The sequence below is a fragment of the Oncorhynchus keta genome, unplaced genomic scaffold, assembly GCF_023373465.1.
Source record: "Oncorhynchus keta strain PuntledgeMale-10-30-2019 unplaced genomic scaffold, Oket_V2 Un_contig_25373_pilon_pilon, whole genome shotgun sequence".
NCBI classification, from domain to species: domain Eukaryota; kingdom Metazoa; phylum Chordata; class Actinopteri; order Salmoniformes; family Salmonidae; genus Oncorhynchus; species Oncorhynchus keta.
In genome coordinates, this window is record NW_026284408.1 from 31,791 (window position 1) to 45,506 (window position 13,716).

Below are 13,716 nucleotides of genomic sequence, written 5' to 3' on the forward strand. Positions count from 1 at the left end.
ATTGTCGACATGCCCCTCTTAAAATGAGCCCAAAAGCAGGAGGCATTGTGCGATAAGATGTGGGAGGCCGCTCTTGTAAAAGACCATCCTTGTAAAAGACTGGACATTGTGTTAAGTCTGGTGGACAAGAGATCTATCATCATACAGTTTGACTGTGACTGTAGGTGGGAAAAGAGAGGGAGAGAGAGGAGCATTGTGTCTCGCTCTTTAGTCATTAGCCATGTCGTAGGCCGGCGTCCCAAATGGCACCCTATTCCTATATAGTACACTACTTTTGATCAGAGCCCTATGGGCCCTGGTCAAAGGCAGTGCACTATATAGGGAATAAGTGCCATTTGAGAGACAGACCATCTGGGCTGACGTATGGCCTCTGGGTCTTTTGTGACATTCGCTGCCTCGCTTCATTTGCATTGCAGAGAGCAGGGAGATACACATATCATGGCCTACTGCAGGGTTGTGGCCTGTAGGATCAATTTAAAATGGGCTCTCTTAAGCCTACTCTGAGAGTTGCAGACAGAAATGGTACAACAATCACAACAGAAGAAAGGCAGCGTCTTACAAAGCTCATACCCTAATGAAGACACTAACACAGTCCTCAAATTGTCAAAGCTAATTAGCAGCATTCAAACATTTTCAGTTGTGGGTTTTCAATATTGCAGACAGACATGGTACAACAACTGTATAGAGATGCTTGAGATATCCTCAGACGTAGAGTACAGTCGATTGACATGGTTGATTCAAGACAAGTTGAATTGAGTGCCTCAATGTATGGTCTGTGAACAACGATGCTGTTCATTGTGACAATTTCAAGAAAGGAAAAAGTCTGGTTAACCATTTCCACTTGTCAACAGAATCCTTTCACCTTCACTACTTCCAAGCCTCCATATACAGTTTGCTACGTGTAAACATATTGCGAGCTCTACGTATATCAATCAAAAATAGTATGTCTTTACACTATGTACACAGAGTGGACAGCTAATTGGCTAAGCCCGTGATTTGTAGTATCCAGTCTAATAGCTATTTTGGTAGGTGCAATGGAAGGTAGGGAGGATTTCTACTCTTATTTACAATTTAGGAGACACTGATTATGGGACGGCAACATCAAGCTTCAAGTTAATGCACTCTAGTTGTTGTTGTTTATGTCAAATGGCACACTGCTGTTTGAAAGGCAACTGGTGTGACAAGCTGGCCTTGTTCCAGATCTGTTTGTGCTGGCTTGCCAATGACCATAGGAGTCAACAAGACAGCACAAACTGATCTGGGACCAGTGTAGTGAGGAGCAATTGCAGGGCTGAAGAATCTACAGTATTACTTTGATCACGACCGATGGCGGTCAAGGAACACAATTACACAATGTCAAGTAAATACAAAAATCAGGAGATGACAACATTCACAGTAAAAAAGTTGAGGATTACAAAGACGATTATTGTGACAAAACGCAGAGAATAACAACACCATGTTGGGTGTTACTTCAGTCTGAAGAGCTACATGTTCAATGTTGTTTTTCATAGCATTAGTGTTGGTCTAGCTATAGCATAAAGCAGGAAAAATATTTCCTTTGTGTGCACTTCTACTCCATGCTTGAATGGAGGCGTTTTATCAAGAGCATTTAGAAACATTGCTCGTTATTGATATATACATACAAATGTCAAAAGTACCACAAGTACATGAAAATGCATTGCATGACAAAGTACACCCTTGGCATGTACTGTATTCTAAGAGGTAAAGGTAAAACTTTACAGTGGAATCATACAAAAGGACTAACTGGAGTATCATAAACAGAGGATAATGACTCAATAACGTTCTGTACTTGCTAATAGTAATAGTTAATGTACTTGACTCAGTACACAATAGGATACCTGATTCAATCAAACACACAACCAAATATCCAAAACAATTGAAAAACAAAATTCTTCAACTTCCTTGACATTAGAATTCAAATATAGTTCAGTTTCCTAATGTCTGACTACACATATAATTTTGTCCAACACGATGCAGCACATCAACAACAATGTCTATTTATCTTAACCCCGGATACCCGGTTGGATTAAATGGGGCCTATGGGCATTTCTTCTGTGGCCTTTTATTTTGGATTTTTTTTACTATATACTATTTTTGCAATGTCAAGTATAACCGCGGTATAACTTCAGTGGAGCGGGAAAGGAACTCAGTGTCCAGCTGCTGAGAAGTACAATGACACTGAGCCAGGGTCATATTCTTTAGTGCAAACGGAAAACGAAAACAGATATTTCTTTGTTTCTTATTCTGCCCCCCCCGTTTGGTTTCTAGTGAATAAGGCCCTGAATAGTTATTTTCATTATTGTCCCGCACATAGTATCTGAGAAGACACTGATTGGACCAGCTCTTTTTTTTGCCAATTCCAAATGAACCCTATTGGATCAGACTCAGACTACATCAGTAAAGTGAAAAACAGAGCAATATTCAGTGTGGACTCCAGGCTACTGTATAGTACGGCTGTGCAAAGGAAAGTAGAGAACCACGGAAAGTCACAATCACAACAGCAGCAAGGCAGCGTCTTACAAAGCTCATACCCTGAATGAAGACACTAACACAGTGCCCAAATTGTCAAAGCTAATTAGCAACATTCAAGCATGTTCAGTAGTGGGTTTTCAGTAACACTTCATTTTACAGTCATTGTTTACCAGGTAGTTACCTAGAAAGTACTTGTTTAAATGGTAATTATCTAATAATTGCATAGTAATCACACGAGATGTGTTGACACACGTGTCGCTATGTGCCATTTGGTAACAGTAAATTACCAATAGTGTTGTATTCTTTGAGGTGAGTACCAGAAAATATCCATTGTTACTACCACATCGTTTTTAAGTAAATACCATGTAAACACCATCTTAAAATGGGTTGTAAAAAAAAGCATAATATTTTTTTTCTTTTTTGACATGTTATTATACCTTATTAAATAGAGTTTAAGACCACAACGCAGGCAAAGAAAAAAAAAGGGGGGATTTTGCCATTTGTCAGTTCTGTCTCCCCGTGAAGAATGCTCAAATACAAACGGGGGCTCATGAAGAAATAATCTTATACAGTGCATTATATATTTTTGCAGTTCATACAATACGTGTTGACGGAGCCCTGTATAATGACTTGATATGGATGAGGTGGGATGTCTTAGAGTAGCTAATGAAAGAGGACACAAAATGTCAGTCTACAGTATGTGGGGAAAACCATTTCTTCCTCTCTTGCTCCAATCAAGTTCCACCATATTTGAGTTCTACTTCCAGGTGGGCTTGATGGTCCTACATGACGTAGTGGATTGGACAGATTTTTCGGAGAAGCTGCTGCTCTTGCGTGAGCGCTCACGGGTGGGCGGCGATGGGGGGGCGTCGCTACGCTGAGTGCTCGCCCGGCTTGATTCCCTGACGCTCTGCACCCTCTGCAGACCACCCTCTTGGGCCTTTTCCTTCTCCTCCCCCCGGGGTGAATGCTGCCCCCCTTTGGCAGGAGGTGTGGTTGTGGCAGCGGCTTGCGGCTGAGCGGGTGCTTGACTCTGGGAGCTGCTCCGGGACAGGAGAGAGGGGCTCCTGGAGGGGGTCAGGGGGTTGGAGAGGGTTGGAGCGAGTTCCTTCTTGGTGGTCCGAGAGGAGGAGGCCACAGTGTTGCGTGCCCAGCCAGGCAGGGTGGCTGATGGGGTTTTGGAGCTGTGAATAGGTGTCTCGGGAGCGCTAGCCTCAGAGGGTGTCCTAACCTGACCTTGGGCCTGAGCAGCCAGGGCTCTCATGGTGGAGCGGCACATCTTCTCCTCCGGCGGTGCCTTGGGCAGGTTCCTCAGCGGCTTGGCGCTGGGCTTGCGGAAGGAGGGCTTTCGCAGGGTGAGGTCACGTGCCCAGCCAGAGAGGCCAGAGTTCCCCTGGGATTTGGTCTCTGGGGGCAAGCTGGAGTGGCGGGCGGGCCAACCGGTCTTCTCACCCCTCTCCCTGGCTGGGGTGCTCTTGTCGATGAGCGGCTGCCTGGCACCCTCATGGCCTCCGGCGGGTCTCTCCACCCGCTTGGCATTACGGCCAGTCCGGCTTAGCTTGGTGATGGGCACCACCTTCCGCATGCCCTGGTTCTCAGTGGTGGTCAATATCCTGACGCCGCAACCCACTTTGCTGTTTTTGGAAACTTTTGACACATTCTTGGTCTTGGCGTGTGTTGGTTTTTGGCTATATGTCTGTACAGCTTTCTCGCCCACCTGCCTAGCCTCTTCCGTGTCCCAGCTATCTGTGTCCCCCTCTTCCGTGGTGACGAGTGAGCCAACGGATGGGGCACGTTCGTCTGTGGACTTTGACACCGACAGCTCATTTGTGGAGGCAGAGACGGACTGATCATTTTTGGATGTGGAATCAAAGTTGGAGTTGGAGGATAGTGAGCTGGGGTCTCGAAGGTTCCCCTGGATGTTGTTGCAGTCAGTGTTTTTTACATCGGGGACCAATCCTTCACTCATTAGAGGCGAGCTTTCGATCTCAGAGTAGTCAAGCGCTACGGAGCAGTCCGTTTCTGTGCAGTCTAAGATGTAGAACACCGGTTTCTTATTGGATACGGAGGGGTCAAGAGGGAGGGGCATATCACAGGTGGTTGAGGAGACGGTGCTGCTTTCCTCCTCTTCCTCCTTCTGAAGTGAACCAACCACAAACTGAGAGGACGGCATTTTACCTTCCCACGCCACGGGCTCTGGTCCTCTTTCCAAACTCTTTGGACAAGGAGGAGGGGTATCCAAAATGAGTGTCTTTGGAGATTCCGTCTTCATTTCCAAGTCCGTTACCACCAAGTCTTTGTGGTCAACGAAGTGCATTTGATTTGTGTTATTGTTCGGACTGGGGAGGTCAAACTGTTGAATTCCCAGGACTAGAGTGTGCCTCTCCACGCTGACGTTCATGTGTGCCGTGACGCTCGCTCTGGGGTTGGGCGTCTTCTGAAAGACGTTGCGGTTCTGACATGAGCGAGGCAGATAGCTCCCCTCGGATACGGTCGTGTAATTGTTATTTTTGTTATACGGTTCCTCGTTGGCATTAAAGCCTGTGAAAGAGTACATGGCCAAGGGGCTGATGGGCTCCGTCTCAGCCCGGTGTGACGTGGCCAGCACCTGCTGCCCATTCCCCAGCTTGTGGTTGTCATCCTGGGACACAAGACAGGGGGCGGTTCTCCGATGGAGGGTGCGGCCGGAGCGCGGCAAGCTGTTGAACTTGTTGGCATAGTCAGCTGGTAGTGCCGTTTCACTGCCGAACAGCTCCAGGTATTCGTTAAGCTCGCGGTCGGCCATGGCGGCCACGGTGCGGCGGTGGCGACGGGCGCTGGCTGAACGACCCAGGGGGCTGTGGGGGCTGGCGGGACGCTGCTGGAGGAAGTCCAGGAGGCCCTCCTTGGTGAGCATATCCATGTCATTCTCGCTGCTGCTACGGCCGAAGCCGCCATTACCTGCGCCAGCAGCCTGCTGCTGATCGGCAATCCAGGCAAAGCGCTTCTCCTCCAGCTCTCTGAGACGCCGCTGCCTGGCCGCCTCTTTATGCTCCCGCTCCCGGTTATCCTGACGGAGACAGCGAAAGGAGGGGCTAATAAATAACATATTGTGTACAGTGTCTTTGGAAAGTATTCAGACCCCTTGACTTTTTCCACATTTTGTTATATGTTTTCATACATCTACATCAGTATGTCCTTTTGAAGAGTTTATTAGTTTTGTTACTTCAGGAAATGCAGTGCAGGTTAATGTGAGTGTGCATTTGTAGGTTAGATAGAGAATGTGAGTTACATTACTTATCTGAAACTACTTAGTAGAGACTTAAGATTTTAAATTGAAATATTTCAAGAAAAGACCTCACCTTGACAGCCTTTTTGAACTTGAGACAGAAGTCCTGGAAGATGCGGAAGCACTCATCCAGCATGAAGGTGTCCTTGTCTTCACAGAAGAAGTCAATAAGCGATTTACCCTCCTTCCGCAGGTCCAGCCTACACCTCTTCAGGTCCTGGAGTGTCCTTGTGGAGCACTGTTGGGGATGGCAAACAATGGATGACAGACACAGATAAGATATAAAAGAATTATAACATATTATTACCATCAAAATATACCAAAAACAGGGGGCTTGGTGATACCGTATATCAGGGATTTAGGATATTGGCCCATATTGGCCAATATTTTCTTATGCTTATAGGGTGTTCTTCCAATTGAGACCATAGTGGTAAGTTATCTGATATACATTTCTTTGTTACAGTCACCCTAGGATCCCCTTATATACCACAACTGGCTAAGGATGCCTTCACTGTGTGCCACCCTCATGCACCGTAATCAGTGCATGAGGGCGGAATTCCTAAATTAGATTCTGACTAAATGTGCTGCCACCTGCAGGAAGGGGTTCAGCTGCTCCAGGAGCTCTGGGTCACTCTGGACCTTCTCCTCCAGGGATCTGGTCCTGACGTAGAGAGACGAGAACTCCAACTCAATGTTTTCCACTGATATTCTGCGGGGATATGCAAATCATCCAAAGTGTTAAAATACATTGTGTCGCTCAGTTGGTAGAGCGTGGCACTGGCAACATCAGGGATGTGTGTTTATATATATATACACACACACACACACACACAGTGGGGCAAAAAAGTATTTAGTCAGCCACCAATTGTGCAAGTTCTCCCACTTAAAAAGATGAGAGAGGCCTGTAATTTTCATCATAGGTACACTTCAACTATGTCAGACAAAATGAGAAAAAAAATCCAGAAAATCACATTGTAGGATTTTTAATGAATTTATTTCAAATCAAATTTATTTGTCACATACACATGGTTAGCAGATGTTAATGCGAGTGTAGCGAAATGCTTGTGCTTCTAGTTCCGACAATGCAGTAATAACCAACAAGTAATCTAACTAACAATTCCTAAACTACTGTCTTATACACAGTGTAAGGGGATAAAGAATATGTACATAAGGATATATGAATGAGTGATGGTACAGAGCAGCATAGGCAAGATACAGTAGATGGTATCAAGTACAGTATATACATATAAGATGAGTATGTAAACAAAGTGGCATAGTTAAAGTGGCTAGTGATACATGTATAACATAAGGATGCAGTCGATGATATAGAGTACAGTATATACGTATGCATATGAGATGAATAATGTAGGGTAAGTAACATTATATAAGGTAGCATTGTTTAAAGTGGCTAGTGATATATTTACATCATTCCCATCAATTCCCATTATTAAAGTGGCTGGAGTTGAGTCAGTGTCAGTGTGTTGGCAGCGGCCACTCAATGTTAGTGGTGGCTGTTTAACAGTCTGATGGCCTTGAGATAGAAGCTGTTTTTCAGTCTCTCGGTCCCAGCTTTGATGCACCTGTACTGACCTCGCCTTCTGGATGATAGCGGGGTGAACAGGCAGTGGCTCGGGTGGTTGATGTCCTTGATGATCTTTATGGCCTTCCTGTAACATCGGGTGGTGTAGGTGTCCTGGAGGGCAGGTAGTTTGCCCCGGTGATGCGTTGTGCAGACCTCACTACCCTCTGGAGAGCCTTACGGTTGAGGCGGAGCAGTTGCCGTACCAGGCGGTGATACAGCCCGCCAGGATGCTCTCGATTGTGCATCTGTAGAAGTTTGTGAGTGCTTTTGGTGACAAGCCGAATTTCTTCAGCCTCCTGAGGTTGAAGAGGTGCTGCTGCGCCTTCTTCACGATGCTGTCTGTGTGAGTGGACCAATTCAGTTTGTCTGTGATGTGTATGCCGAGGAACTTAAAACTTTCTACCCTCTCCACTACTGTTCCATCGATGTGGATAGGGGTGTTCCCTCTGCTGTTTCCTGAAGTCCACAATCATCTCCTTAGTTTTGTTGACGTTGAGTGTGAGGTTATTTTCCTGACACCACACTCCGAGGGCCCTCACCTCCTCCCTGTAGGCCGTCTCGTCGTTGTTGGTAATCAAGCCTACCACTGTTGTGTCGTCCGCAAACTTGATGATTGAGTTGGAGGCGTGCATGGCCACGCAGTCGTGGGTGAACAGGGAGTACAGGAGAGGGCTCAGAACGCACCCTTGTGGGGCCCCAGTGTTGAGGATCAGAGGGGAGGAGATGTTGTTACCTACCCTCACCACCTGGGGGCGGCCCGTCAGGAAGTCCAGTACCCAGTTGCACAGGGCGGGGTCGAGACCCAGGGTCTCGAGCTTGATGATGAGCTTGGAGGGTACTATGGTGTTGAATGCCGAGCTGTAGTCGATGAACAGCATTCTCACATAGGTATTCCTCTTGTCCAGATGGGTTAGGGCAGTGTGCAGTGTGGTTGAGATTGCATCGTCTGTGGACCTATTTGGACGGTAAGCAAATTGGAGTGGGTCTAGGGTGTCAGGTAGGGTGGAGGTGATATGGTCCTTGACTAGTCTCTCAAAGCACTTCATGATGATGGAAGTGAGTGCTACGGGCGGTAGTCGTTTAGCTCAGTTACCTTAGCTTTCTTGGGAACAGGAACAATGGTGGCCCTCTTGAAGCATGTGGGAACAGCAGACTGGTATAGGGATTGATTGAATATGTCCGTAAACACACCGGCCAGCTGGTCTGCGCATGCTCTGACGGCGCGGCTGGGGATGCCGTCTGGGCCTGCAGCCTTGCGAGGGTTAACACGTTTAAATGTCTTACTCACCTCGGCTGCAGTGAAGGAGAGACCACATGTTTTCGTTGCAGGCCGTGTCAGTTGCACTGTATTGTCCTCAAAGCGGGCAAAAAAAGTTATTTAGTCTGCCTGGGAGCAAGACATCCTGGTCCGTGAATGGGCTGGATTTCTTCCTGTAGTCCGTGATTGACTGTAGACCCTGCCACATGCCTCTTGTGTCTGAGCCGTTGAATTGAGATTCTACTTTGTCTCTGTACTGACGCTTAGCTTGTTTGATAGCCTTGCGGAGGGAATAGCTGCACTGTTTGTATTCGGTCATGTTACCAGACACCTTGCCCTGATTAAAAGCAGTGGTTTGCGCTTTCAGTTTCACGCGAATGCTGCCATCAATCCATATTTGCAAATTATGGTGGAAAATAAGTATTTGGCCAATAACAAAAGTTTATCTCAATACTTTGTTATATACCCTTTGTTGGCAATGACAGAGGTGAAATGTTTTCTGTAAGTCTTCACAAGGTTTTCACACACTGTTGCTGGTATTTTGGCCCATTCCTCCATGCAGATCTCCTCTAGAGCAGTGATGTTTTGGGGCTGTTGCTGGGCAACACAGACTTTCAACTCCCTCAAAAGATTTTCTATGGGGTTGAGATCTGGAGACTGGCTAGGCCACTCCAGGACCTTGAAATGCTTCTTACGAAGCCACTCCTTCGTTGCCCGGGCGGTGTGTTTGGGATCATTGTCATGCTGAAAGACCCAGCCACGTTTCATCTTCAATGCCCTTGCTGATGGAAGGAGGTTTTCACTCAAAATCTCACGATACATGGCCCCATTCATTCTTTCCTTTACACGGATCAGTCATCCTGGTCCCTTTGCAGAAAAACAGCCCCAAAGCATGATGTTTCCACCCCCATGCTTCACAGTAGGTATGGTGTTCTTTGGATGCAACTCAACATTCTTTGTCCTCCAAACACAACGAGTTGAGTTTTTACCAAAAAGTTATATTTTGGTTTCATCTGACCATATGACATTCTCCCAATCTTCTTGTGGATAATCCAAATGCTCTCTAGCAAACTTCAGACGGGTCTGGACATGTACTGGCTTAAGCAGGGGGACACGTCTGGCACTGCAGGATTTGAGTCCCTGGCGGTGTAGTGTGTTACTGATGGTAGGCTTTGTTACTTTGATCCCAGATCTCTGCAGGTAAACAGTTAAGGGATGTGGCTGGAGCAGCAGAAATGTTACCAGACTGCAGCTAGTGGGTGGGGCAGCAGAAATGTTGTGGGTGGGGCAGCATTAGATAGGGCTAATGGAGGGAAATAATCGTGCTAATGCTCTCTAAGAACAGTGGCTGAAGCAAGAACCTATAGGCTACACATAGCATTCCAGGAACTGAGTAAGTGATATTGATTGTGAAAATAGCCCATTAAAAGTCCTTATACAGTATAGGGCATTCATAGATAATGGGTGTGAAATTGACTGGGCGTCTTCTAGGTGAACTAGTTCTAAAACTCCTGTCAAAGGAAAGCAGTGCAAATGCTGTGTCCTTGACGTCAGAGTGTTTTGACACAAAACTTACAAACTCTGAGCATTAAGTTGTATGTATTCACGTGCTTTGAAGTCATTGAAAATGAAAATTGGCTAACTAGGTATGTTAACCATAAACTACAGTTATTATGGTCAAAATCAAATTACAGTGTTCAAAAACGGTATAAATAAATTCAGCAAAAAAATAAATGCCCCTTTTTCAGGACCCTGTCTTTCAAAAATAATTGGTCATAATCCAAAAAATTCAACAAGATCTTCATTGTAAAGGGTTTAAACACTGTTTCCCATGCTTGTTCAATGAACTATAAATAATTAATGAACATGCACCTGTGGAACAGTCATTAAGACACTAACAGCTTACAGACGGTAGGCAATTAAGGTCACAGTTATGAAAACTTAGGACACTAAAAAGGCCTTTCTACTGACTCTGAAAAACACCAAAAGAAAGATGCCCAATGTCCCTGCTCATCTGTGTGAACGTGCCTTTGGCATGCTGCAAGGAGGCATGAGGACTGCAGATGTGGCCAGGGCAATACATTGTAATGTCCGTACTGTGAGACGCCTAAGACAGTGCTACAGGGAGACGGACAGCTGATCGTCCTCGCAGTGGCAGACCACATGTAACAACACCTGCACAGGATCGGTACATCCGAACATCACACCTGCGGTACAGGTACAGGATGGCAACAACAACTGCCCGATTTACAACAGGTGAGAGAAGGGCTGGACCGAGGGTTTGTAGGCTTGTTGTAAGGCAGGTCCTCACCAGACATCACCGGCAACAACGTCACCTATGGGCACAAAAGCACCGTCGCTGGACCAGACAGGACTGGCAAAAAGTGCTCTTCACTGACGAGTCACGGTTTCGTCTCACCAGGGGTGATGGTCTGATTTGCGTTTATCTTCGAAGGAATGAGTGTTACACTGAGGCCTGTAATCTGGAGCGGGATTGTTTTGGAGGTGGAGTGTTGTTCATGGTCTGGGGTGGTGTGTCACAGAATCATCGGACTGAGCGTGTTGTCATTGCAGGCAATCTCAACGCTGTGCGTTACAGGGAAGACATCCTCCTACCTCATGTGGTACCCTTCCTGCAGGCTCATCCTGACATGACCCACCAGCATGACAATTCCACCAGCCATACTGCTCGTTCTGTGTTTGATTTCCTGCAAGACAGGAATGTCAGTGTTCTGCCATGGCCAGCGAAGGGCCCGGATCTCAATCCCATTGAGCACGTCTGGGACCTGTTGGATCGGAGGGTGAGGGCTAGGGCCATTCTCCCAAGAAATATCCGGGAACTTGCAGGTGCCTTGGTGGAAGAGTGGGGTAACATCTCACAGCAAGAACTGTCAAATCTGGTGCAGTCCATGAGGAGCAGTACTTAATGCAGCCGGTGGCCACACCAGCAACTGACTCTTACTTTGATTTTGAGCCCTCCCCTTTGTTCAAGGACACATTATTTCAGTTCTGTTATTCACATGTCTGTGGAACTTGTTCAGTTTATGTCTCAGTTGCTGAATCTTGTTATGTTCATACAAATATTTACGTTTGCTGAAAATAAACGCACTTGACAGTGAGAGGATGTTTCTTTTTTTGATTGATTTTGATAAATAATGTATTGTTGTTGCATTTAACTGCTGAAAATGCTGTCTTCTAAATAATTTCCTGAATAGGTGACGTTGTAGTTGCGGCACATATTTGACACCTGAGTGTCTTGACTTTATGAGGAAATTATGAGTTGGAGGACTGTTCAAACGACTTATTCCCAGTTTGTTTCTGACATCATGAAGACCGCATAATGAAGGACTATTTACCTGGAAGCGCTCTGGATGTCCTGAAGTTTCTCAGGGAACTTCAGCAGCTTCTCGTCCTTCTTCTGTGCCTCCTGAGTAGATAGAAAAGGAATTATGATTAACCTTGTATAATGCTTTATTATGTTTTATGTACACCCATATCCCGCTTGTAATTTCCAATCTGAAAGCTTGAAAAAAGCTTGAAAATACATACAGATGGTGGAACTCAACTCCTTAACATCTGCCATCCTGCAATATTCAACATTTCTTTCATTTAGTCTCTGTTTACTCAAACATCGATGTCATGGAATAGTTACGGGTGACAACTTCTCTGACATCTAAAAGGCATCTGTGGAAAGCCTCTCATTTTTCTGTGTCAAAAAAGACGTATTCACACATTTCAAATTCTAACAACCTAATTCAAATAAACTACTGAATTCTGACCCACTGGGCACACCACGTCATTTAAACGTGGAAATGTTGGTAATATTCGGTTGAGACGTTGATCAATGAGAAACCTTTATTGACCCACTCAAAAGACAGCCAGAAGTTTGTTGAATTCCCAATGTGTCACTATGCTTTCAACCTTCTAAAAGCAAAAGCAAATTCCAATGAAAAAACAATGTCTGATGTTTGGTTTAGTTGTCATCTAAATGTGTTATCAAATGGGAATACAATGTCAGATATTTTGTGTCCATACACTGAGTAAAACATACCTTAATGGAACATTTTGACATTCGCCATATGGTTAGTGAGAAAGTCCACATTGCAAATGTACAGTCCCTTACTAACGTTTCTAAAAATTTGCGGACTGCGGCGGGCCGTGCAGCAGGGCCGGATCTTCCAGGAAGTCATCAAACGAAGTCTCTCGGACATTCGGTTTCCGTTTTATAAAATTTTCAAATTTTGGTCATTTTTCCGCTGTCCCGGTAAATCCCACAAGAGTGCGAATGGAATCATATTGCAAATGTACAAAACATCACCAATCACGACGTGGCCTTTTCTCCTAAACGGAAAAGACTTCGTAGACTAAACTTGGTGAGCATAGGTTTGGCATAATGGGCAGTTGGCCCCAAACAAGATGGCGCCGAGGCCTCAACGTTTTTTGAGTTATGGAGGGATTTTGGCCCACTCCTTCATAGAGACCTTCTCCAGATCCTTCAGGTTTCGGGGCTGTTGCTGGGCAACACGGACTTTCAGCTCCCTCCAAAGATTTTATATTGGGTTCAGGTCTGGAGACTAGCTAGGCCACTCCAGGACCTTGAGATGCTTCTTACGGAGCCACTCCTTAGTTGCCCTGGCTGTGTGTTTCGGGTCGTTGTCATGCTGGAAGACCCAGCCACGGCCCATCTTCAATGCTCTTACTGAGGGAAGGAGGTTGTTGGCCAAGGTCTCGCGATACATGGCCCCATCCATCCTCCCCTCAATACGGTGCAGTTGTCCTGTCCCTTTGCAGAAAAGCATCCCCAAAAAATGATGTTTCCACCTCCATGCTTCACGGTTGGAATGGTGTTCTTGGGGTTGTACTCATCCTTCTTCTTCCTCCAAACACGGCGAGTGGAGTTTAGACCAAAAAGCTCTATTTTTGTCTCATCAGACCACATGACCTTCTCCCATTCCTCCTCTGGATCATCCAGATGGTCATTGGCAAACTTCAGTGCACAATTGGTCCAGTATCGTCCGGGGTAGGCCGTGATTGTAAATAAGAATTTGTTATTAACTGACTTGCTTAGTTAAATAAAGGTTAAATTTTAAAAATTCAATCTGTTTTTGTAAATGA

General features: G+C 45.7%; 1 protein-coding gene across 1 annotated transcript; it reads right to left on the reverse strand.

The window, feature by feature from the left end:
- Positions 1–336: 336 nt before the first annotated feature.
- On the reverse strand, positions 337–12,028 carry LOC127922343 (FH2 domain-containing protein 1-like; the record flags this gene model as incomplete). The annotated part of the gene is made up of 4 exons (XM_052506070.1): positions 337–5,542; positions 5,835–5,999; positions 6,353–6,470; positions 11,958–12,028. Coding segments are annotated over 4 exons (2,646 nt in total), but the record flags the coding sequence as incomplete, so codon positions are not given.
- Between the last annotated feature and the right edge of the window lie 1,688 nt (positions 12,029–13,716).